Source organism: Leptonychotes weddellii, chromosome 13, assembly GCF_054177405.1.
Source record: "Leptonychotes weddellii isolate Sample4059 chromosome 13, ASM5417740v2, whole genome shotgun sequence".
Classification (NCBI taxonomy): domain Eukaryota; kingdom Metazoa; phylum Chordata; class Mammalia; order Carnivora; family Phocidae; genus Leptonychotes; species Leptonychotes weddellii.
In genome coordinates, this window is record NC_138381.1 from 76151736 (window position 1) to 76177930 (window position 26195).

General features: G+C 51.1%; 1 protein-coding gene across 1 annotated transcript; it reads right to left on the minus strand.

Moving 5' to 3' along the window:
- Positions 1-1649: 1649 nt before the first annotated feature.
- Positions 1650-26195, minus strand: VPS37B (VPS37B subunit of ESCRT-I). The gene is made up of 4 exons (XM_081802362.1): positions 26013-26195; positions 5957-6128; positions 4498-4580; positions 1650-3731 (listed from the first exon to the last, which is right to left on the minus strand). The coding sequence occupies exons 1-4, from the start codon at positions 26121-26123 to the stop codon at positions 3234-3236; spliced, it is 864 nt and encodes a 287-aa protein (XP_081658488.1). The 5' UTR covers positions 26124-26195; the 3' UTR covers positions 1650-3233.

The window sequence follows — 26195 nt, forward strand, 5'->3', positions numbered from 1 at the left end:
CTGGCTAGAGCTGCTTCTGCCGAGAAGTGCCCTGGCCTGTGTCCTGAGAGCTTTGGGACTTGAGGCCCTGGGACGGACGCCAGTGTGGTGAGTCATGGCTCAGGGCTTCCCACCCTGGCCCCCGCACTCTGCCCAAGCCCCCTGGGTTCCTGTCCCCGCTCCCCCAGCCCGCTCAGAAACCACACTGCTTTGGGAAGGGGAGGAGTGACCACGGAGTCCTTGCAGTTAAGAATGGCCCCTAGTGGGGCTCAGTGGTGGTGACCTGGACCCCTCGCTGGTGGGACTTGACGGCGCGGCCACACCCAGCCTCCCTCCGCTGAACCTGACCGGCCTCTGACTGTGCAGGCCCCCGCCTCCCCCGGGGGTGCAGACAGCGCCCGGCCAGGCTTGCCTTGCGTGCCCCCCTCCCCCGCAGGTCACCGGCATTTGTGGAAACAGACACGGCGCAGGTCTGAGAAAGACACACGGCCCCAGACGAGAGTCCCACTCCCTGAGCCCGGCTTTCCCAAAGGGTGAAACGGGCCCCTGCCTCACTCGCTCCAGGCTGGTTGGGAAGTGTGGGTGGGGTTGTCAAATGGACCGGTGTCTGGTTCTCATTTGTAAGGGAAAACGGCTGCAGAAAAGACGTTAAAAGCAGATGCTCGGCTCCACCAAATACAAACCAGTGAAAACTGCCCTGCACGGACTACAGCCGATCCAGAGCAATGTTAGCCCGACTGACGTTAAGTCGTCCACGAGCAAACCTTTAACCGGGAGCCTCGGGGTCTGAGCTCTGCGCGCCCACCCCCCACCGCGCCTCCCTGACCTGCTCCCAAGCACAGGGGCTTGGAGGGAGGCGAGGATCGGACAAGGCTGGGCTGCTGAGACGCCACCAAAGCACAGCCCCGTCTACCAGGCGCCCCCACGGGAGGCTACAGATTTGGCCGGAAGCTTCCCAAGCAGCCCCTGGGGAAAGAGCAGCTATCAGACACAAATTCTCAAAAAAGCAAATGGATCTCTCAGGAGAAGCCTGCCTCTTCCTCCCAGGACCACCCCAGCCGTGTCCCTAGCACGTCCGCCCTGTGCGGGGACGGGCACCACTGGCAGCCCAGCTGGAGGCTGCAAGAGGGAGGCTCACGCGGGCCTGGTCTTGGCGCTGTTCTGGCCAACGCAGTGAGGAAAGTCCCTCCTGGGGTGCAGCCCTGGCGGGTCCCTCTCCCAGCACCCAACTCCACCTGGGACTGTTAGGCGGGGAGGGGGTTGTCTCGGCTCCAGAGCAAAAGGTCAGCCACTCCGTTGTCATTACTCGAAACAGACAAGGGCCTGCGTTTCCCTCGGCAGTGCAGTCCATGCTGGTGCCCCGGAGGACAGAGCCAGAGAGACTGAACCCAGAGGCCGGGGAGTTGGGGGGGGGGGGTCGGGGGGCAGCTGCAACCCTGGGGACACGCTCTCCCACCTTTCTGCCCTTTACTCCTGGCCAGGAGAATCTGGGAAGCAGCACAAAAGGCTCAATCAGTGCCAGGGGCCCCGGTCAAGGCAGACACCTCAGCCATCTTGGGTGGCTTCTCAACTGCGACAGACACAAGTCCGCTTCCCTCTTGGAACTCTGATCACTGAGCATCTAGAACCAAACACGCCGTGAACATCCCCAGGTACAGAAATGACAGGACCGTCATTAATTCTCTATTTATTAAAAAGGGTCCTCCAGCTTTACAGCCCCGGCTCAGGCATGGCCCTGGAGAGAGACGAGGCCAGCCTGGCAGCCCCTTCCCCACATCCACACTGAGCTCACGCGTTTGGCTACACCCTGCACAGGTTGTGGGCATCCCCCGACCTCGGGGCGGGTGGTGGAGGGATGGCGGGAGCACCAATCTCAAGCTTCCCAGAACTCTGAGTGGCAGGGCAGTAAACCGTCCCCCCCAGCACTACAACCCGTGATGGTACAGGGGTGTTCACGCCCAGGGCAGCTGAAGACAGCATGGTGGCCTCGGCCCTGGCCGGCTGGGACCGACCCCCTGCGTGCTCTGTCTCAACTGTCACCTGGGCCGGTGCGACCCTAAAGGGCCAGGAAGAGCCGGGGCTGTGGCCAGTGCGTCCGAGTTCGTTGGCACCCTCTGAGGATCCTGGTGCTGGCTGGCTCCGGCCCCAGCTGAGATGCTGCTCGAGTCCCTCGTCCCCCTCCTACCTGGAGGCCCCAGCAGAAGAGAAGACAGGCTACAAGGATCTTGGTCCCCGGGGGGCGGGGGACAGGCTGCTTCCGCTGGTAACACAACGAACAAGCCCCTCTGGGAACATAAAGCCGCTTACAGGAGCTACCCCTCTGCCTGCCCAGCCTGGGGGCCTGCAGGGGAGCCGGGGCCGGCCCCTCCCTGGCACCAGGGGAAACTAAGGCACAGCACAGGCACCCACAGGTGTGGCCATACACTGCTTGTAAAAAAGGAAATGGCATTCACTTCCGTACTTCAATCTGCTCAAAACAATATTTGCATTTTTATAAAGTTTCCCTGAATGGTCTTGTGTCCAAAAAGTTTCCTTTGCCAATATAAAATAGGAAAATTACGTAGTAAAAATATTGGGGGGGGGGGGCGTATTTCTTTGTAGAAACCGTCAGGGGCTGGCCCGCGGCGGGAGAGAAGAGGAGTGGAGGGCATCGCTGCGCAAGGCCCAGCTCAGACCCACCTCCTCCGGCCTGGCTGCAACTCACCCAGCCTCTGGACCTGGCCGTGGGCCTAGTGCAAACGCTGCACGGGGCTTTGAAGCATCCAGGTTTGGGGGGAAGGGGGACTGGCAACCCCCGGCCCCAAATTCAGTAAGCACCTTCCAGGCCAGCCCACCTGACCCGCCCTGACCAGGGACTGTGGCGCGCGGCGGGCGAGGCCGCACGGCCTGGACTTTTGCAAACAAAGCAGAAATGATGGAGCATGCTCATTAAATAAAGTTGCAATGGGAGGACCACAATTCTAAGTGGGGAGGGAGGGACGCTTTTCCCCCAGACTTAGGAGTCCATCAACATTACAAGACTTAAAAAATCATACCGAAAACCAACCAATGCGACCGTGGGGATGCCAGGCTGAGGCCTTGCACACACAACCTCTTGGGTACAAAACCGGGGGCCTACGGCTACTTACCGCTGACCTACAGCTCTAAAATCAAATGGACGTGCTGGCCCAGGGCACCGGCCCCCTGGTCCTCGCAGCCTGTGTGTGCAGAGCCCCGGCCGGCAGGTGCAGCCTCCCAGGAAGGACGGGGGAGGCTCACTGGAGGATGAAGCCTGGCTGGTGTGGAGGCAGCCGGGGCGGGGGTCTCTGGGGGAGAGCGGGCGGGTACGGAGACACGAACTGCGCGGCGAATCCTTGCTGGGGGGGCAGGCCCACGCGGGGGGGCAGGGGAGGGCACTGTGACCCTGGGTACGGGAGGGCCTGTCCTGAGCCCATGGCGGTGGTAAATGGCGTGGCCAAGCGTCCTGCAGGCACCGGGGGCGGTGGCGGGGGGATGCGCCGAGGTAGCATGGAGGGAGGCCCGCTGGCCTCCGAGGTAGGGTAGGGCAGGGGGGCAGCGGGCGCCGGCTCGGGCACCCTGGGCAGCAGTGGGGCCAGCACAGAAGCCTGTGGAAGTCTCTGCCCCTTCAGCACCAGCTCCTGGAGCTTCTCGATTTTAACTCTTCGAGTGTGGGCCAGTTTCCGCTGGCTCTGATAGACCTCGATGAAGGAGTCCAGAGGAAGCTCTCCATCAAGAAACTTCTCTGCCATGTTCTGAAAGCAGCAGGACAAAGCTGGTTACAGGGACAGGTCAGCCCTTAGGGAAGGAAGCTCCTTTCACCACCCAGTGAGAGACGACACCCAGCTTCCTTCCGTCCCCCGCTCCCCACTGCAGACCCTAGCTGACCTCAGAGCAGCCCCCCCGCAGAGAGAAGGGGAAAGAGGTAGCTGGTCCTGACCGCCCGCCGCACCCCCACAAGCTGCACAAGGCAGCAGGCCTGATGGGGAGCCAGCCCTTGAGGAAGCGGGCCTCTCGGCAGTCCTAAGCTGCTGAGCTTCGAGGCCCAGAGGAAAGCCCCCGACCCACTTCCCACCCGCCCTAGTCCGTTTCCTTCCTTCCACCGTACAGAGTCCGTAGGACAGAGACAGGCTCGTGCCCCACCAGGGAGCCACCCAAGCCCAGGGCTGAACTCGACCACCCGGCCTAACTTGGCAACGTGCCGCCCACCCCAGCTTGCTACAACTGTGCAACTTTTGACCCGGACTCAGGGCCTTATTGCTTAGTGCGGCTCAAACCTCAAGCGCTCAGCGAGCTGCATCTCAAAGGCTCTGCCCCACCCGCGGATTCAGAGCCGAGGGTGCGTCGGCCGCCGAAGCCCTGGGACCGGCGTGGACTCGCAGTACAGTGCGCACCGCTCGCTGGAGCACCAGACCCACTACAGCCTCCTGGCCGCGGAGGAACTGGCCCACTGGCTCCCAAAGTGGCCCAGACCCTGGCATCTGTGCCCTGGGGCACCGTACCCACGCCGGCTGGCTTTACCTCGGTGTCTTCCTCAATCTTGGCCCCTTCTGCCTGCAGGAGCGCCAGCAGGGTCTCCAAGGAAGCGCTGCTAGACTGCTTGTCTGGAAGAAGCAAGGGGCATGATGAGAGAAGGGGGCATCCGGGCCCCAGCCCCTCAGAACAACATGCTCCCCCAGGCTCCATGCCATCCTCCTTTCAAAGAAGGGCGCACCTTAACTGGAAAGGTAACAGCTTTCTAGGGAGCTGAAAAGTCAAGGCCTTAAAATCCAAGAGAGGAAGGAGCACAAAGGACAAAACAGGGGACAAGCTCGGGGCCACACCATGCGTCTGTCACCATTGGCCCTACAGAGGGCTGTCACCCAACACACAACGTAACATGAACCACCCCATGCAGATTTCCTTTGTATAACTTACATCAAGTAGATGTCATTTAAGTCTAGGACCTCAATTTTTACGAGTGTATAAACCCCAACCACCACCACCCAGATCAGGATACAGAACATTCGCAAAGGCTCGCCAGGCCTGCTCCCGGGGACTGGCCCCGAGGCGGCCCCGATGCCCAAGTCCTGCCTGGCTGAGAACTTCATGGGAGCGCATCACCCAGGGCGTGCTCTGTGCTGCCTCCTTCCAGCCCACACCGTGGATCTGAGATCCCGGTTTCCTTCAATGTCCACTGTGTAGAGACCAAAACTCACGGACCCAGCATTCTGTACACGGACATTTAGGTGGTTTCCAAACTCCGCTATTACAAAGCTACGTGAACATTCTTGGGCCTGTCCATGGACAGCCACGAGCGTCCATCTCTGCCAGGGGCACACCCAGGGGCGGACTGGCTGACTCACAGAGTCAGCACAGGTTTCCTTCAGGTAGGTTTTGCCAAACAACTTTTCCCAAGCTGATTTTTACCAATTTACATTACAAGGTACATCCTCCCAGCAGGAAAGAGCTCCTCAGGCTGGGCCAGACTTCCTGAGCTTTTACTGCAGTGACGCAGACGCTGAGGGAGTCCTGGTATCAGACCTCACTGAAGGGCGGGGCTTCTAACCTTTTCTTCACCGGAGCCCCCTCGAAAGCCACGCAGAGCACTCAGGACTCCATACTCAGTTCCTACAGCTCTTCATAATGACCATAAATCTAAGTGTGATGTTAAGATGAAATGTCCCCATGAGGACTATTTCTCAGCACTAACTCTGAGGGCCTAACGCACAGGAGGAGACATTTGTTAAATACCATGATTCAGAAAATTACCTTTTTTCTAGGTTGTCTGGAGAAGGTGAAATTTTGTTTAAAAAGTCGCTAAGTCTCTTTTCTAAATAGGTGGAATGACTCTGTATATAAACTCTTTCTTTGTGGCCTTAACCAGTGTCTCAATCTGAAATTTTTCCATAATACTACTTCTCTCCTGGTAGCCCAACAGCTTGAAAATGTGTCCTTCCCTCAACTCTTTATTCTGGAAGGATCACCCTGGAAAAGTTACCTAATTTGGTCTTCTTTATCTGATAGGCTTCAAAGAGAACCTGGAGTTCCTGGTATTTTTGGGTCAAACGTGCTTTCAGGGAGTCCAGTTGGGGCTGGTACAGAAGGTTTCCTTCTGCCAGGCTCCGGTTGCTGGCAAGTGTCATTTCTTTGTTGAGCTGAACATTCTGCGTCTGTAAGGAACACAGGATGATGAGAACCAGCGAGTGTTAGTTCGCAGACCAGTACCCCGAGGTTCCTGAGCCCCACCCCCGGGAGCCCCAGCATCTGCTTCCGTCGTCGTTGGGCTGGTCCCCAGCTGAGACCATATGCAAGCCACTCCCGGCCCAGACTCCAGCCCCTCTGGGTTTGTAGTTTGGACATAGCTCCCTGTTCTTAAAGAGGAAAGCCACTTCCTTTCCAACGATTTGCAGCCGGGCTTTGTCTTGTGACTTGTCAAGGCTCTTTGCTTCGCTAGCTGCGCTGTGGCTGGGATCCCTTTATTCCTCCACTGTGCTTGCGGGTCCAACAGCTGTAAAGATTTAGGGCTAGATTTGTTCAAAACCAGTTTCTTCTGCTCCACAGGAAGTTAAAGAATCACTTTTAACAGCAGAGAACCAGCTGGCATGGTGTCAATTCAGGCTCAATCATCAGGCTTAGAGATCAAACACAAAAGCCTGACACCCCCTGGGAACGAATTCCGTTTACAGTGACCCTGCTCGCTCTCCCACGCCTACCTCCTGCTCCTCCTCTGACTGAGGGCAAGGCAGGGGTCCTCCCAGCTCCAGACCCAAAGCTGGGGCCAGGGGGCTGATCTGCCCGCCAGGCATTATTTGGGAGGGAGAAGGCCCGGCGCCCAGGACCACAAGAGTGAGGGGGAAATGTTAGGGTCTGAAAACAAGGCAAAGAATTCCTAATAAAACTTAGCAAAACTATGTTTAAAGAAAACCCCAAATACATGGGACACCATCCGTACTGGCTAGTGACAGGACTCCGCCACCATGGCCTGCCCGCAGCAACCTCACTGTGTGGACCTGAAGTTTCACAGTGCACGGTCCTGCCCCGTTGTGCTGTTTTCTCGCAGCTTTCCTGCGACCCAACGCCAGTTATCTCGTTTTCCCCTTGATATTTGCTGCCACCCCACCCAGGCTATTTTCTTTCTTTTTTTTTTTTTTTTTTAAGATTTATTTATTTGACAGAGAGAGACAGCGAGAGAGGGAACACAAGCAGGGGGAGCGGGAGAGGGAGAAGCAGGCTTCCCGCTGAGCAGGGAGCCCGATGCGGGGCTCGATCCCAGGACCCTGGGATCATGACCCGAGCCGAAGGCAGATGCTTAACGGCTGAGCCACCCAGGCACCCCCCACCCAGGCTATTTTCGCCATGACTTCCTTCCTCTTGAGAGTCTGGGGTGCAGATTTCCTGCTGCGCTGCCTCTACTTCTGGCCAAGCCCACCCAGGGTGCCAGCCCAGCCCCCAGCGCAGCCGGCACCCAGGCACCCACTCACACGCGCACCCTAGTGACGTGAGAGAACACGGCAGCAGCTCCGGCCCCGGGGCGGTGGCTGGGGGGGGGGGGTGCTCCCTGCAGCAGCCACGTGGTCTGTACCTTCCACACCCAGGAGCTGGGCCCAGGGCCCTAAAGATTAGGCTCGCCTTAAAATGGAATTTAAATTAAGAATTTAAATTAAGATAGAAAATTGAGCCTCTAGCTCAACACTACAAAATTAGAGCAGCAAAAATACTCTCTCCTCTCTTGCTGCTTTTAGCCAGCAGGGAGAATTTGGGGCCCTCGTGTAAACGGGGTTCCTGGCAGCACAGAGTTCCGGAAGAGCCCCCCGCCCTGTGTGCTGTATCCCGAGCTCCTGCACAAGAGGCTTTCCTTCTATTGTTAAGCCATTTGAAAGAACAAACAAACAAACATAAACCTTTGTATAGTCCACTCAGGAGCACAGCTCAGCAATTTCTTTTAAAACGAAACATGCAACTACCACGCGACCCAGAAATTGTACTCCTGGGCCTTCACCTCAGGGGAGATGAAAACTTCTGTTCCCACCAAACCCCGTACGCGAACGTTTGACACAGCTTTATTTGCAACAGCCAAAACCCCGAAGCCACGCAGCCGTCCTCGTCTGTGGACGGCTGACCCATGTGCGCCGCATCCACGCCACGGAACACTGCTCAGTCTAAAAAAGAACAAAGTCTGACACACGTGGCAACTTGGACGAGACTCCAGGGAATTATGCTGAGTGAAAAAAAGCCAGCCCAAGGGTCACACACTCGAGGATCCAGTGTATACACTTTTGAAATGACGATCACAGAAATGGAGACAGGTGAGTGGTTGGGGAAGGGCCTCAGGAAGGAGGCTCACGGGGACTAGATGCTCTGCTCTCCCCTATCCCGACCAGGGTCAACGCCACGGCTCTGAGAGTGGGGCAGAACTCCACAAGGGGTTCCCACGGTGGGGGAGGGAGTGACACACAGGATCTCTTTTGTTTCTTACAACCGCTTGTGAATCTACAACTACCTCAAAATTTAAAGTTTAATTATAAATCAAACTGCTGAGGAGTTTCTCTACAACCCCCCTCCCCCGCACGCCGGTCTCCTCTGACGGCTGAGAAGGGGTTCAAGGCCACAGTCAGGCACCCCGGCTCCCTGCACTCCAGCATTCTGACTCAATCTTAAGTCTTTGTTCAATAAACATTTCCTGGGCAACTCTTATCTGCCAGGCCCTGAGTTAGACCCAGCGCACTGACAGGAAGAGGAGCACTTCTACGGTCACATAAACTCAGTCGTCATAAATGGAACGGACCTTAGCACGCCCTCATCGCTGGGTCCCCACCTGCCCGCCGCAGGAACTTCCGAGAGCACCCCCAGCCTTTTCATGCACCGCCTCTGGAGCTCAGGTCTGCTCTTCCCACAGGCTCCTTCTCACGGTGGGGCCCCAGCACCCGTCTTCGCAGCCACCGGCCGCAATCTGCGAGTGGGAAGTCTGCCTCCCTGCGCACAATCTTCCCCACCGGAATACTACCATCAGCAGGATCTTGGTGTGCCAAGCACCTAGCAGGGATCACTCAGGAAGGATCTGCTGACTGAAGCAGAGATCCTTCCCCACCCCCCAAAAGCCAGTCACTTGAGGCCAGGTCCAGCAAATAAGATGGATCACATAATGTAGAAGGGGGGAAAAGCTGTGTAGGTCAAGCAACAAATGCCCCAAATCCTTTATGTAGAGCAGACAGGCTCCCTTGATAAAGTCTTTTGAGACCAAGTCAGGGGGGTGGGGGGTCTCACACTGGGGCTAAGGCTAATTCTGGAAGCAGGATTTCCATCTTCAGTGGGGGCACGGCTGTGAGCAAAGATCCCCGTAGGGACCATGGAAAGGACATGGAAAGGCATCCCGAGGTGCCTAACTCTAGCATGCCGTTAAAGGACTGCTCTTCAGCAGTGCTCGCCACGGTGGCTGGTCTTGGAGTCACCTGAGGGGAAGGGGTGCCGGTTTGCTAGACCCACCCTGCGTCAGCCAAACCCTCCAGGAGGCCCAGGCACGGGTCCAGCCTAGCACCACTGCTCTGGTTTCCGTATAAAACACATCTACAAAGAAATTTTATTCTCGCGGGGTCTAAGTCAGGTCGAAATCACGTCTCCTGCAGGTTAGAAAGTCCTAGAAGAGACCAGCACAAAGCAGCACAGGCTCTTTGCACAGGATACATAAAGGCCGGTTCAAGCTGCCCGCCAGCAAGGGCCAAATAAAACCAACAGACGGCCATCAAAAGCTGTAATTTTTGGGTGCCTGGGTGGCTCAGTTGGTTAAGCGACTGCCTTCGGCTCAGGTCATGATCCTGGAGTCCCGGGATCGAGTCCCGCATCGGGCTCCCTGCTCAGCAGGGAGTCTGCTTCTCCCTCTGATGCTCCCCCCTCTCATGCTCTCTCTCTCTCTCTCATTCTCTCTCTCAAATAAAATCTTTAAAAAAAAAAAAAAGCTGTAATTTTTTTATATCCTTTGGGTATTCAGATGTTTTTATGTTAGTAAATATTGGTAAGTTCTAAGTGGCCACCCACAACACACCCACAGCACACTCCAGGGGACAAGGCCAGGACAGCGTGCTGAGTGGGGAGCAGCTCCTCAAGCATCTGATAAAGCCATTCCGACACTCTGACGCACCTCAGAACACACCTGGGATGCTGCAGTAGACGCAGAAAAACTTTCCTCCGTAATATTCCTTTCCCTTGCTCCAATGAGAAACGGGGAGGAAAGAGCCAGTCTTGCTCCATCACTTGCAAAGCAAAGGCGAGCTGGCTGGAACGGGCCCAGGGCCCTCCCCCTGGGGACGGCGCACACACACTCAGCAAGGTCCAAGTGGCAGCCACTGTGAGTGACACACGGCCCAGCTCTCCACTGCCCGTGAGACCGACCCCAGGCTCAGCGTCTGTGACTGGATCCGTGCCATGACCCTGAGGATGCTTGCAGGGGTCACTGCGGTTTAGGAGCCACGTCACAGGGCCAACAGATACCTGACACTGAAAACCGTGCTGCCGACCTCTGGATGGTTCTCATGAGCCTTTTTCTTAACCATAGAGAAATCCTGTCAGGAAACAGCCTCACTGTGGTAAGGAAACATTTTTTAAACACATACTCCACTTCAGTTTCCTTTTCTGTTCATAATCAGAGAAAAACGAGATGCAGGATTGTAGCATGTGGAATAGCACCGAATTTCTCCAGTCCTTTCTGCCCCCTCCCTCCATGAGCGGTAACGATGTTCACTCGGAGTTAACAACAGCAACCTCTGATCTTTTTTTTTTTTTAAACTTTCCTCTTTCTCTTTGTACATGGTGCTTCAAGTATTTTTTTTAAGATTTTATTTGACAGAGAGACAGCAAAAGTGGGAACGCAAGCAGCAGGAGTGGGAGAGGGAGAAGCAGGCTTTCCGCTGATCAGGGAGCCCGATGCGGGGCTCAATCCCAGGACCCTGGGATCATGACCTGAGCCGAAGGCAGACGCTTAACGACTGAGCCACCCAGGCGCCCCAAGAGTATTATTTTTTAATACAACCTGTTAGTATTAGAACCAGAAGAGCAGAGGCTCTAGCAAAATAAGCTGTTTCAAAAAAGGGTGACGTAGGTGAAGGAGATTAGGAGGTACAAACTTCCAGTTATAAAGTAAGTCATGGAGATGGAAAGCCCAGCATAGGGAACATAGTAATATTGTCACAACGTGGGAGGGTGACAGATGGGGACCACACTTATCGTGGCGGCCACTGAATCATCTACACACGAAGTTACAGGTCAACTATGCTTCAATAATAAATAAAAATAGGGCGCCTGGGTGGCTCAGTTGGTTAAGCGACTGCCTTCGGCTCAGGTCATGATTCTGGAGTCCTGGGATCAAGTCCCGCATGGGGCTCGCTGCTCAGTGGGGGGGGGGGGTCCTGCTTCTCCCTCTGACCCTCCCCCCTCATGCTCTCTCTCATTCTCTCAAATAAAATCTGAAAATTAAATTAAAAAAATAAAAATAAAGGACCATCGACCACATACACACACGCACACACATGAAAAAGAAAACGAGGTATTTTGGACACGCTTGTCGAGGCAGAAACGTGAAGACCCCCCTTGCTCTCACGCTGCTGGCGTTAACACCGAAGGTCTCCCAGCACGCTCGTGCGACACGCTACCCCACGTGCAGGCCATTCGGGCTGAATTCGGGTGGGGAAGTGCAGTCCAAAATAAAGTTGGTGTGGAAGAAGCCAGATATAAACGCCCTGTGGGTGACGCGCGCAATGGTCGCGGCCGAGAGGTGCAGGGACGGCAGCGGCCCGCGCCCTGCCAGCCGTGCGGGGTCGGAGGCTTGAGCTCGCCGTGCGAGTTTTCCGCACCAGACCGTCCCGCAGCGTACAGCGGTCTGGAAGTGAGGCGTAAGAGGAGACACGGGGTGACGACCGCGACTGCTCTGAAGCAAGACTCCCCATCACGGCAGAGAAACCGGCGACGCGGGACACACAGACACCCCTCGGACAGCAGCCGGCGCACACAACCCCTGTCCGCTCCCCCCCCCCCCCCGCCCCGCAGCGGGGTCAGCCCCCTCCCGCCGGGACAGTGGGGCAGAATGACGAGCGACGGGGCTGTATTCCCGAAACGCACAGACTGCAGGACCTCGCGTACAGCTCGTAACAGCCACAACAAGATGCTCCAACACAGTGGGGGGCTGGTTCTTCCCTTCGTTCGTTCATTCATTCATTCATTCAAGAAATACTAAAAAAGCACCTGTCACCAGGTTCTGGGGAGCCAAGAACCAGAACAGTCTGTCCTCACGACCCCAAGTGTAGGCAGGCCCTGTGAGCATCCTGCTGCCCAACTCCAGGGGGCGCCAGACCCTTCTCACGGCAGCTCTCAACAGACTGCATTTGCTCTTCAAATAAATGAAATGGCTCCAAAGAGAAAAAGAACAACAAAAATCCATAAAGATATGAACTTAAACACTTAAGTTACTGGTGTGAAAACTACACTCCCGTCAGCACCCTACATGTTTCAACAGCATCTGCTAACATTTATTGAGCACTTACTGCATGCCTGGCATTGTGCTACCTTCTCTTCATGCATTCAATCCTCTCAGCAAAGGGGAGACAGATTTGCCCCCATTTTACCCAGGAAAGAAATACAGTCTCAGGGAGGTTTAAGAGACCAGCAGAGGCTGGAGTGCCCGTGAGTGACTAGAGTCCTGAGGTTAAGGGTCAGGATATTCTGTCTCCCAAGTGCGTTTTCTACAGGACTGTGCCCTGCATGACGCCATACCATCTACCATCCACTGCACAGAACTGATCGACTCTCATGGGGCGCCTGGGTGGCTCAGCTGTTAAGCGTCTGCCTTCAGCTCAGGTCATGGTCCCAGGGTCCTGGGATCGAGCCCCGCATTGGGCTCCCTGCTCCGCGGGAAGCCTGTTTCTCCCTCTCCCATTCCCCCTGCTTGTGTTCCCTCCCTCTCTCGCTGTGTCTCTGTCAAATAAATAATTAAAAAAAAAAATCTTTAAAAAAAAAAAAAACTGATCGACTGTCACTTCTCTTTTCAAGTTCCAGGATTCACTCACCTCAATTTCTGTTTATATCTTTCATTTACCTTTTTCTTGAGGATATTTTCAAACACGAAGGGAAAGTAGAGAGAGGAGCATAACGAATCTGTGTACCTTGTCCATGGTTTGACAATTGTGATATTCGCCCATCCTGCTTCATTGAGATATGCCCCACTTTTTAAGGATTTTTTTTTATTTATTTGACAGAAAGAGTCACAGCGAGAGAGCGAACACAAGCAGGGGGAGTGGGAAAGGGAGAAGCAGGCTTCCCGCGGAGCAGGGAGCCGGACGCGGGACTCGATCCCAGAACCCTGGGGTCATGACCTGAGCCGAAGGCAGACGCTTAACCAACTGAGCCACCCAGGTGCCCCCCCCAAACACTTTTCTCAAGTATTTTAAATTTCAAGCATCCTATCATTTCACCCTTAAAAAACTTTAGTATGTATCTTTAATAGGCAAGAACTTTACAACTATAATGCCATAATCACACTAAAATCAACAACTCTCTAATTTCAACTTCGGCATGTGTTGGCTTCGATTCCTCTTGTAATGAGCTTCTGCCTCATCTGGTTGACCATCTGAAATCGTTTATATAGGAAAAGCAGGATGACTGTTTATTTCCACCACAACTTCCCCCCAGTCTTAAACCAACTTTTAGAAGACTGAGTTAATGATCAAGCAACCTCTGATAATGACTAATAAGCTTTTTTGGGGGGCATCATTAAGTAATGGATTTCTATTTTTTATAGGTTTCAATTAACTGCAGTTAGTAATCTTCCTGATGCTCAAATTGCCCACGGCTGGTGGGAGACACTTCAAGCTGGGTCCCCAGGGGTTGGACAGCTTTCCCGCTCTCTAGTAGAACAAGGTGTCCCAGACCCATGTGTACATTTGCTGCCCCCGATCTGCACCAGCCCTTCTCGAAGAAATACTGGCTCCTTTTGGTGGGAAATTCATTTTTATTTTTCTATTTTCCTCTCTAGATAAAATTAAATTGAAAGCTATCAATATAAAGATGAGGCATAAATTAAATCTTAGCTTTTGTACTTCCCTACCAGTAGAAAACGTTAGGTTGCATTGAGACTCTAAATACACCAAGCTTATGGATCAGGTGACCAAAAGGTTGGCATGCGTTCAGCCAGGTTAATCTCTCCTTTTATTGTACTACACTTGATCTAGCTCACCAATTAATCTTAGGGTAAATATCACCAAGATCACATGCAATTTGAGTGTGGGCTTTCCTGTTAAAGCTTAGGTTATTAGAAAGCCCAAATTCATCTTCCATTCAGTGAAGACCTTGCCAGTGACAAATTCCCCCTCTCCAGTCTTCCAACTAAATTCAGGCTTTCAGTGGAGCCTGTAATCCAAGCCCACAATATCCCGGAGGTGTGCTGCAAACGTGGCTTAATTCAATCCAAAAGTGAAAGAACTAGGGGCACCTGGGTGGCTCAGTTGCTAAGCATCGGCCTTCGGCTCAGGTCATGGTCCCAGGGTCCTGGGATCGAGCCCCGCGTCGAGCTCCCTGCTTCGCGGGAAGCCTGCTTCTCCCTCTCCCACTCCCCCTGCTTGTGTTCCCTCTCTCGCTGTGTCTCTCTCTGTCAAATCAATCAATCTTAAAAAAAAAAAAAGTGAAAAAACTTAACAGTTACAGAGTTGGACTGTTAAACATGTTAACAAAAATTAAAGATCTGAAAACTCAAAAATACAGTGAAAGAACTGTAGAACATTATGAAACTGTCCTAAAATACAACCACCTGGTGGGTTGTGTGAAACCATCTCCAAGGCTACAGCCTACTCGGGAGAGAAAATTTACCGGTTGCTTAGCTAATGTTCCACCAAAACAACCCACTCAACAGAGCGAACATATTAGATTAATAAAGACTGCTATTTTTGCTTGGAGATGTCAAAATCCTTGTTGAGATGAAACTTGCTGCCCTCAAAGTAGCAGGCAATGGGACGGAAACTGGAATGATCCCTTCCATATGGAGCTGGCTCACATCTTAAAAATTAGTATGTTACTCACTTTACGTGCAACTAACCGTAGAAATGCAAAAAGCTAGGTCTGAAAATAAATGGCCTAGTCCCAGAGAAGAATTAGCTTTCTAGTTCTGGCAGGTTCAACACACCAGGGTGCTTTTGTTTTCCTAGAAGACTTACTTCCTAACATTCACAGGGGTGGGTGATCGCCCTACTTCCTGGACTTATATGGATAATGATGTCAATAAGAAAGAAATATAATAATAGGTGTGACTGGTTCTGATAACTTGTCACATGCTAGAAAATGTTACTTTCCTAGTATCACTGACCTTATAATTCCTGAGTACTCTGGGGGGAGGGAGGAACAGAAGGCAGGACAGGAACACCAAACTGATCACAATGTTAACTGCCTTTGTCCCTGTCTCCTAAAGGCAAGGGGCTTGTCACACTCTGACCTACCAAATCATCGTTGGCAGGTGAGCCAGGGAAGCCATCAAGAAGCCCTCAGTCCATATGATCAGAACCAATTAGCTGCTGGTCAGCTGGGCAGTTTCGTTAAAGCCGTAAATCGCTAAACACACAAAATTTTGAAGATATACATCTGTCCATTTCTTCATTCAAGGCAAAGGTCTTTTCCAAGAGAAAGGTTCCACTAGCTCGAGTTCCAGAAGTTCTTTTTCATCCAGACCACATCCTTTGATGTGGAGGGTTTAAGACTAGATGTGTGAGGTGAGTGCAGAATCCTGGAATTCCGTTCTCCTGCAGCCTGGTCCATACCTAATTCACTAGCAAGTTTGTTTCTAGGGCACCACCTTCTATTAACTCTTCAAAGCACTCAGCTCCAATTTCTCTCCTTGTCTTTTCACTCATGGCTCACCAGCTGCCACAGTACTTAGCGAAATAATTACTGTAAGAAAACCAGAATGGACAGGTTCTCAACTCTAAGTATACAACTGCAGTGTGGGAGCAGAAATATCCAGATACCTGATCATGATCATGGGGAGGGGGGGCATTAACCACTATATCCGATGATGGGAAATGCCAATTACTGGAACACTCTGGTTAAGTGGAGGGAGGTCAATTAATAGCTCCTACTGTAATTTTAAATCCAGATTACTTCTCCCTTCCCCAAAAGAAAGCCTATGGAAGACAGAACTTCTAAATTGTTTTTTTTTTTTTTTTAAAGATTTTATTTATTTGACAGAGAAAGACAGAGAGCACAAGCAGGGGGAGTGACATGCAGAGGGAGAGGGAGAAGCAGGCTCCCCGCTGAGCAGGGAGCCCGATGTGTGGGCCCAGGACCCTGGGATCATGACCAGGGCAGAGCCAAAGGCAGACGCTTAACCAACTGAGCCACCCAGGCACCCTATAAATTCTGCTTTTCTTATTAGCAGTTTCTGACCAGGACAAACCACCAAAGCAATCATTTGTTTAGTAAGAGCTGAAGGGTTTTTTGCCTTTTCTCTATTTCCTTTTAACCACAATTTACAAGAAATGAATGTATAAGAATTTTCTGGGACAGTCTTTACACAAGTGCAAATACAAAAATGCCTAACCAGGTGGATCCTGGCTTACGTGTATTAAGACTACAATCTTTTGACAATTTTGCTTTTACACTTAAAATACATCATGATATAAATTTTCCAACACCTGAGTCAAGAATTCAGTTTAGTGGATAAAATTTACTCTCACATGACTGAAATTATTCATCTTCTATTCAGTATGAGAAAATGCTATTCTAATTGTGGGATTTCTTTAGTCCAGGGGTAGAGAAAGGGATTAGTCAAAGAAGAATCAGTCACCCAGAAATTCTACTTAAATAAAAAAAAAAAGAAAGAAATTTATTTGACAGAGAGAGACACAGAGAAGAGGGAACACAAGCAGGGGGACTGGGAGAGGGAGAAGCAGGCTTCCTGCTGAGCAGGGAGCCCGACACAGGGCTCGATCCCAGGACCCTGGGATCATTACCTGAGCCGAAGGCAGACGCTTAAGGACTGAGCCACCCAGGCGCCCCTCTACTTAAATTTCGTAACAAAAAATACCTACAAATTTTATTTGATGTTCTAACTAAAAAACTGCCTACTTAAAACTTAAAATATCAATTTTTAAAAAAATGATTAACAGATTTATGTTCAAAGATGTTAATCACAACATAATGATAGCAAAAAAAAAAAAAGCACCTAAATATCCAAAAAAGGAATGATTACATAAATTAGGACATATCCACATGATCAAGTATCATGCAGCCATTAAACTGCATGGGGCACCTGGGTGGCTCAGTCAGTGGAGCGTCTAACTTTGGCTCTGGCCATGATCTCAGGGTCCTGGGATCGCATGCATGTGCACGCTCTTGAGCTTGCTCACTCTCTCTCTCAAATAAAATCTTTAAAAAAAAAAAAAAAAAAAACCCAAAACACTGTCCTATTATAATATTCTGATAATAAGAAAATGACCAGAGTATAACTTTAGGTTAAAACACACACACACAGCAAACAAAAATCTCTCTATACAGAATGATCCCAGTGGGGGAAAAACAAGAAAAAAAAAAAAGCAATATAAAATGTTAACAGTATTCCTTTTCTCTCTGGGTGGTGGTATTACATGTGATGTTTTTCTTTATAATTTTCTATATTTTTAAATTTTTCTATAATAAAAAAATTTTTTAAAGATTTGATCAATTGGAATCAGAAATTTGAAATACTATATACTCAAAACAAATAAAATAAAATACCATATACTGCCTGCGTTCTTCAACAGAGTATGTGAAAGGAGACCAGCCACTGAGGACACAGAGGGGCGCCATGAATATCAAGTAACTACGGGACCGTGTGTGAAACAGCTGACCCACGGGCGCTGGAAGCAGATGGCACATTATCCCCTAAATAAGCACTTGCCAAAGCATGCCCCAGGGAAGCAGTCCCATGAGCTCCATGATCAAGTAAGTTTGGGAAACGCAGCAACGTCTGCCCCTCCAGAGCTTCACCACACACCCTGGTAGTAAGTACCAAACAAAGCAAAGCAAAACCTTTTAACACTGGTTTCCCAAATTTATTTACCATGGAACTCCTTTTCATGTAACCACCACTGACATGCACAGAGTTAGCGCCCCAAGGACGGCTAAGGGAAATGCTACCCTGAAGCAAACAGCCCCAGCACCTTATTAAACCGGCCACGGCCTCCATCTACCGGGCACTCAGTCCTGCCACAGCCCGAGCTCAGCAGCTTACAAACATCTTCATGGTTGATCCTCCTGATGCCTCGTAAGGCCACTGTTCTAATGCACCCGTTTTAAAGACGAGGGAACGGACATTTAGGGAGGTTAACGGTGCCCAGGGTTTCCTAGCAACCCAAATCCCATCTTTAACCACTATGCTTAAGAACCGACCTTACGTTTTTTGTGAGGCTTTTTATAACTTTTGCCTCCTCTTTATCATTTATTTCCAGATGGTGTGAGTGGCTCTGTTAGTTTTTCCCTATACCCTTCAAAAATCTGCCTCTGACAGACAAACCATATGACCGAGTGTGTTCCTATTTGAATTGGGTACAAAACAAGACTCCCAGGCCTGCGAGGAGCCTGGTGTGAGCCCTCGAGTCAGTGATTTTGGGCTGCCCCGAAGGTCTTTGTTATCAACCATCTTTCGGCCTTCCAGCTGATCTCCCTGCTTTCTGGTCTTATCCCCTCAAATCCACCCCCACCAACGGGGCTGCCCAAACCGTCCATTTAAGTCACAACTGTGACCGCAGCACTCCCGTGGCTCCCTCTGCCAAGAGGATCAAGCCATCTGGTCTCACCGCCTCTCTGGCCTCTTTCCGTCCCTCCAGCAAGGCTGAATATTCCTGTTGTGCACCCCTCTCTAGGTTTTTCCTCTGTCTGTTCCGGCTGTCCACCCCCATGCCTGGAAGGCCTTCTCCCTCATTACCTGGTTAACTCTTCCTTTGAATCACAGCTCATGAGTCATCTCTCCTCCAGGAAACATTCTCTGCGGATCTCCCCCAGCCCCACAAAGGCCTGTTGGGTCCCCTCCCACTACTCCCCCATCACTACCGTTTCACACATCCAATATTTGTGAAGACTGACTTCTGCACACCTGCGAAATCCTAAAAGAGGAAAGCGAAGTCACTTCGTGGCTTCCCATCCCCAAGGTGCTCCATAAAGGCTGAGTAATGAATAAACTGGCTCGGCCTCAGCTGTGTTCACACTGACGAAAGCTGCTGTCCGATGGCAAGCATTAGTCAGTGCTTACTCGGTCCCTCTGCCAACCCAGGGACCGGGCACCGGACAGGAACAGACCCTCGAGGTGCCACTCATGGGGCTTGAACTCACAACCCTGAGACCAAGCATGGCGTGCCCTACTGACTGGGCCAAACAGGCGCCCCAACACAAAGCCTAGTTTATGACGGAGCACTGACGATCCCATGTAATCTCCTGACTACCGCACTGAGAGTGACAAACACAACGGCCGTGGGGGCGCAGGTGGCGGTCAGCATACCAGTTGTTGAACCTCATGATCATGTGGCTGACGGGGAGCTGCGGCCACTGCTCAGCGTCATGGGAGAGGGTGGGACCGCAGATCGTGAGCCCGCGGCAAGACAAATTCAAAATTCCAAGTACGCTACCTACGGAATGCACACCGCTTTCACACCCTCGCCAAGTCCAACAGTCGTTAGGTTGAACCAGCGTAAGTCAGGGTCGTCTACAAACAACAAAGTTGGCTTAGCTCAAGAGCACATCAGTTCTGCACGACAGATGAGGTTCAAACAGTTCAGGTTCCTCTTTCGGCTAGTCTGATACGGTCGGGACAAACCCTACGACAGGATGTCGGCTTGTCTATAAAACACCAGACTCCTTTCTCCCTGTGCTTCTCCCAGCCTGCTAGTTACTCCTGCTGGCCTTTCAAACTTCTAGATTCTTCCTGAAGGAAGTGGGCCCCGAAATCTGTGTCTCGGCTGGCTCTTCCCAAGCTCTAGAGCCGTATTTCCAACTGCTGCCTGAGCTGCCACACAACGGTCCTCCCTGCCCCGCACTCTCGGGCTGCAGGGTCTCAGGGAGCCTCCCCCCGCCCCCCTTACTCATTTCCACCTGCAGCCAGTTAGCGCCACTCACCCAGCAGCACCTACATGCCAAGGCCACAAAGACACAGGACAAAATGGAGCCCCTGGACTAGCCAGGGACACGAGGAAGTACATGCGACTTACAAAACGTGTGACAAGTGCCACGGAAGAGGTATACAAAGGAGTGAAGAGACCATGTGTCTGTGACTGAGGAGGTGGGGGAGCACGTGGAAGGCAAAGCTGGTGAGGTTGGTGTCCCCTCTCCCAGAACCCCAGCTCAAACCCTGGTTTCTTCTTACCACTGCACTTCCACCCTGGCCTTTCCTGAACCTTCCCGCACTCACCCAGCCCATACTCTGCTGCCAAGTTAACCTCCTAAAGTGTACTTCTGATCATAGTGCTCTTCTGCTCCAAAAAGTCGTGGAAACTCACTGCTACCAAATTACCCGCCTTCCACTCACTCGCTGGCACTCTGCCCGCTCTGGCCTTCGGTCATTTCCCTACTCACGGGCAGATCTGATCTGGCAAAGGAGATGGCAACTCACCACTCATAAAGCCTGTCCCGTGCTTTCCTGCTCTGGGCCTGTGCTCTTGCTGTCCCTTCCTCCTGATTCCCCATGTTTCTCTCTCAAAACCCTACTTAGAGAAATAAATATCTAATTCAAGACCGTGGCTGGGGGTGGAGTGGGGTGTCATGCTCAGGATGGAGCACAAAGAGGGCTTTTCACTGGGTAGGCAGTGTTTACTTCCTAAGCTGGTTGGCAGGTGCACAGATACTCCTCACATTATTCTAGACCCTCTCAGAGGTATTATTGTATTTGATCATTTATTTTCTTAAATCTTACCCACCTACCAAAGTCTCTCTCTTGCACTAGGGATCTAACTACTCTAGCCAGAGAACCTCTTCATCGGACCTTCAATATCATTTACAATTCACATGTGGCTCTTCTTCTTAGTCTCTCTTTTTAAAAAATTGTGATAAAATATAAACTCTACCATTTTAGCCACTTTCAAGTACATTCACACTGTTGGGCTGGGCAGCCACCACCACCATCCATCCTCATCACGTTCATCTTTCCAAACTGAAACTCCCTACCTCTTATTCTCTCTTGCACTGTAAATGTCTGCGTACTTGGTTTCTTCCCCAATCATAATACGGGGATTATGCCCTATTCATGTTTCCATCCTTAAAATGCCTCGCACGCAGTCAGTGCCCCACAGCTGTGGAACTGAAGTGGAATCTTCTTGAAATAGCAGCAAGGATATGTAGCCTTTTTCGTTTTAGCAATAACAGCTGATAACAATTTCCTGAGTGCTCACGGTGCTAGGTGCCATACTAAGCATCTTATACGCTCATTTAATCCACCCAGCCAACCCGATGAAGTAGGTTACCGTTGTCATCCCCTTTATTTGCAATGAGGAAACTCCACTCGGGAAGACAATACTTGCCAAAGGTCGGTTCTGCACTACACCACTCCCACTGCACTTTTAATCTATGCGAAAGAAGTAGAGAGCAATTCCATAAGCGGTCGGATTTCACCCAAGCCAGCCAGTCTTAACAATTCTGAAAATCTCCTAAGCAAGCACGGAGGCTGGCCTCTACGGAAGCCCCCCGGTGCCAAGTACTGCCTTCATCTGCTACTGCACTGGGCTTCACAAAACCTGCACGGTTACCACCCTCACTTCACGGTGGAGGAACCGAAGCACAGAGAGGTTAAGTAACTGAAATGAGGACGCACGACTCTCAGCTATGCGCTTTCCATGAAATTTTTTTTTTTTTTTGGTAAGCTCCACCCCCAACGTGGGGCTTGAACTCACGACCCCGAGATCAAAAGTCATGCGCTTCACCGACTGAGCCAGCCAGGCGCCCCTTTCCACAAAAACTTTTTTAAGATTTTATTTATTTCAGAAAGAGAGGGTGTGCACAAGTGGGGGGGAAGGGGCAGAGGGAGAAGAAGGCTCCCCGCTGAACAGGGAGTCCTGGTGGGGGGTGTCGATCTCAGGACCCTGGGACCATGACCTGAGCCGAAGGCAGACACTTAACCGACTGAGCCACCCAGGCGCCCCTCCTCAAAATCTTAATGCCTCCTTTAAAAAAAAAAATTGAATTTCAGAAAATATTCTCAGGCACAGTAATTTTTTACTCAAGAGTTAAAATAATAAGTCCATGGAAGAGAAGACTCAAACATAAAAGTTGAAGCCTTTGTATACACAATGCCTGCACAACGAGAACAGAAACAAACTCCGTAGCAGACACTCCAAGAGCTTAAATCCTAACTTCCAAAAACCAGTCCCACCAGAGCTCAGTGCCATGTTGAGGAAACAGTCCCTGGGTTTAAAGCAAGGTCAGGACATTTCAATGAGCCGTTATGATTCATGCAGTAGCCCTGCAGCCCCACACAAATCACACCAGAACACGCCTTAGAGAAACAGCTTCTCCCAGACCAGACTCTTTCCACAGAACGATCTGTTTCTCAGACCCTCAGCGTTTTTGCATGTGGGCATTTTCACTTGCCAAAGGAACACAGGTTCTGAATTTGAACCTTAGTGAGGTGGAATTATTAGTTAACACCAACCAATCAATCACCATTTCCTCAGAAAGCGCACTGGGAGACATGACCCAAGAGGTGCGGGTTAGCTGCCTAATCCCCTAAGCGACAGTTCCTTTTAAGGGAGTGCCCTGTAAGTCCAATGGGGTTAATGTGGACGAAGAGAGAAAGGCACATTCCATTGCCATGTAAAAATAACTTTAAATAAAAATAAAATGTGCGCATATGAAACGACAGCCCACAGGAAAGGAAAGAGCAAAGATCACTGGGGATGGTACATTTAGGGAACTGCATAATGGACAGGAGGAACAGGAAAAGATAAACACACAGGCACTGAAAACGAGACCGTCTATAGCTTCAACATGATTTTAATGTCTTGAGCTGCGCTAAAGCTCACACACCACAATTAAAACAATGTAAGTGAAGTATAATGCACAGCTGTATTCAAACCTAACAGCGAATGCCTTCAAAACCTAGCCACGCTTTCTGCCACAAAACATCCCCTCAAGGCTTGAAGAAGTCTTACTCTACAATTTAAAACACTTCCTTCTGCCAATTAAAAAAGAAAAAAAAAAAGCCTTTGGTTCAGATTAAGAGATTCTATGCTGGAAAAGGCCTGTTGCATTTACGGTCTCATCCTAGACCTGAGACAATTAATCGTTTTGACCATAAAAAGGTAAGATGTTTCTTAAGCTAATGGCAAATAAAAATTTACTTAATATTCTTGAAATAAGATTCTATTAACTTGTCAGGATGACCTATTAATGGCTGTCAGTACCTTTCTAAAAAACAATGAATTAGCTGGTTATTAGTAACTGCAATTAGTCTTGATTGAGCACTAACTATATGCTGGGTTAACATGCATTATCTCACATAATCCCCACATCGACTCTATTCTATCAGTTTTCAACAGATGCTCAGAGAGGTGGATTAGCTTGCCTGAAATCACACAGCTGGCAAGTGGCCAAGTCCAGCCTGGAGTATTTGATTCCAAAGTCTCTAAGTTCCCTTTTGGTCAAGAGAGGACAGTTTACAGAGTATTTTCTTCTGTGTCTCACAACCACCCCGAAATAAGCCAATAAACCAATGCATGACATTAACAGCTGAGTCAAAGTACCATGGCCAAAATTTTAGTTATTCATGTTATACCTGTTCCCACAGAAACATGCCACATGTGACCAGGGGAACAGGATTTGCTAAGTGTGACTGTAGCTAGGTGAGCTGCTTGGCTAAAGTATTCTGGTCTTCTAGATCAGTTTCCTGGTTTTAAAAGCACTACACCCTGAAGAACAAACTACTGCTGAGTAAGGTAACTTGAATTATGTGGTCTAATCAAGGGCAGTCAGTGAGTCCTCAGTATTTGTATAGGATACTCTGGTAAGACGGTCACCTTTACAAAAAAAAAAGCAACCAACAAAGTTCTGCTAGATTAATTTGCCTTTCCTTTTATGTAATAATCTCCAGTTTCTTGGGTAGAGGAAACAAGTCATGCTGTCCCTAACAGCCTCGGAGTCAGGAGAATTACTTGACACTTTCTACAATCTTTCCTCCACTAAAAGGCAGTTTATTTCTATTAAGGTAGAATATAAACAATCTAACTACACCAAAATAAATACAGTATTCCGTTCTTACTGAAACAGAATGGTCACACAGCAAAATAACTTGTAGGTGGTATTACACATTAGAAAAATATACCTGTCATTTTATTATTAAACTAGAAAGATGCCTGCTGACATACAACAAAAGGTCTCCCAGCAACTAAAAAGCAGAAAAACTAAGCAAAGATTTTCTTTCTTTAGAGACGTGAAACTCTTTCAGTCAAGAAAGATGGATTTTGTCACTTACTATTCTCTAAAATGGAAAGTGCCACATGGAGACCATAAATGAGGGAAACTGCATCTCGGAGCAACGTTCTATGTGCCAAGTTACAAAGCCCGTGAATACAAGGGGTGTATTAATGGAGAGACTGATACCATCTTACTACAGTGGCCTCTCTGTAGCTCAGGACAATAATCTGTTGAGGGTTTTCCAGTCATTTTGAATGTGCAACCTCCATACAAGCCCCCTTTCAAGGAAGCTTGGCTCAATGCTGAACAATCCCTCTTCGGAAAGAAAGCCAAAAGCCCCCACTCAGGCTTCTGGGTGAGAGGCTCAGCCATGTAGGCGTGGGAAGGCTCAGACTTGGGAGACAAAGAAGTAGGAGTGGTAAATGGGCTGCGGAGAGCTGGGATCAGCCTGGGTCCACCTGCCTGGAGGAGACCCAGACCCGCAGGATGGGACATTCCGAGAAACAGTCCAAAAAGGCTGGAAAAAGGAGAGACCTACACAGTGCAAATCCAAATCTGGAGAGCAAACCATGCCACAAAAGATCCAGTGACATAACCAGAAAGAGGATGGCCATATCCTTCCAGAGGCTGGGCAGGACCTCAACTATCAAAGAGGTGGGGATTGGCTGTTAGCCCCCCAACCCCTGGTTTATCTTCTCCCAAAAAAAAAAAAAAAAAAGCTCCAGGAACTCTCACTGGCCCCAGCAGGGTAGGACACCAGGGCAAAGCCACCATACTAGATTCCCATATTCCCTGCTTTCACAGATAGGCAACTTTATGGAGAAAGGGATTCCTGCTCCCACCACCAGACCAAGGAGAACCACCTGGGATGGCTCTGCTAGGGCCACTTCCAAATGAACAGCAGACCCCACAGGGCCCCTCCAACACTCTTAGGGACTCTTAGATACACGGACCCCTCAAATCTTAATCTGGCTAAATCCGTGGCCTCGTGCCTCCCACAACCTCAGAGACGCTGCCCAATCCTAAAGTCCTCTCAGGCTGAGGCTCAGCTACAAAGCCTCAGCCCCCACAAACCCATCCTGGAAATGGCAATCCTAAGACTCCTATCCAGCTAGTCCACTCAGCCCCTGAAAATCTATTCGCAGACCCCAATCCCTGCCTCAGTCCGCCCGTACCTCTCAACCCTCTCCTTCAAGCCCCTCAACCCCTGCCCAGACCTAGCCCTCGGCCCCCTCCGTCCGGTCTCAGTCACCCCTAGTCCTCCACCACAGTCCCCTCTACCCTCTCCAACCCAGTCTCATCCCAATTCCCTCCTCGTCCCACCAGACTCAGCCCCAGCCCCCCGAGTCCCCAAATGCCCGTTCCAGGCTCTCTAATCCCGGCTTCATTCCCAGCCTCCGCGCCTCAAAGCCTCGCCTCGAACCCGATCACCCCTCGAGCCCCGTCTCAGGGCGCTTTCCCCCCACTCAGCTCCAGCTCTGTCCCCTCACCCCGACCCCGTCTCAAGCCCTCCCATTCCTCGACGCAGTCCTCAACCCCACTGGAGACACCGAGATCGCCCCCGCCTCCGGCCACCTCCAGCCCGCCGCGGGCCCCCGACCCCGCATGCCCCTCCTCGAGGCCGCGCCGCCGCCGCGCGCCCCCGCCCGGCTCACCTCCTCCATCTTCTGCACCATCTCCGTCAGCTGCCCCTCGTCCTCCAGCAGCTCGTTGAGCTGCACCAGCGACAGCCCAGCAAACCTGACTTCGCTCCCGGCGCCCGCCATCCCCCCGTCTCAGCCGCCACCGCCGCTCCGGCAGCCAGTCTCCGCGGACCGGAAGCGCCGCCCGCAAGGCCC

Excerpts from the sequence above, each read along its gene's own strand:
- VPS37B (XM_081802362.1), bottom strand. The coding sequence starts at position 26,123 with ATGGCGGGCGCCGGGAGCGAAGTCAGGTTTGCTGGGCTGTCGCTGGTG. Across the intron at positions 6,129-26,012 it reads TGGTGCAGAAGATGGAGGAG|ACGCAGAATGTTCAGCTCAA; the intron begins GTGAGCCGGGCG and ends TGTTCCTTACAG. Across the intron at positions 4,581-5,956 it reads GATAAAGAAGACCAAATTAG|ACAAGCAGTCTAGCAGCGCT; the intron begins GTAACTTTTCCA and ends TGCTTCTTCCAG.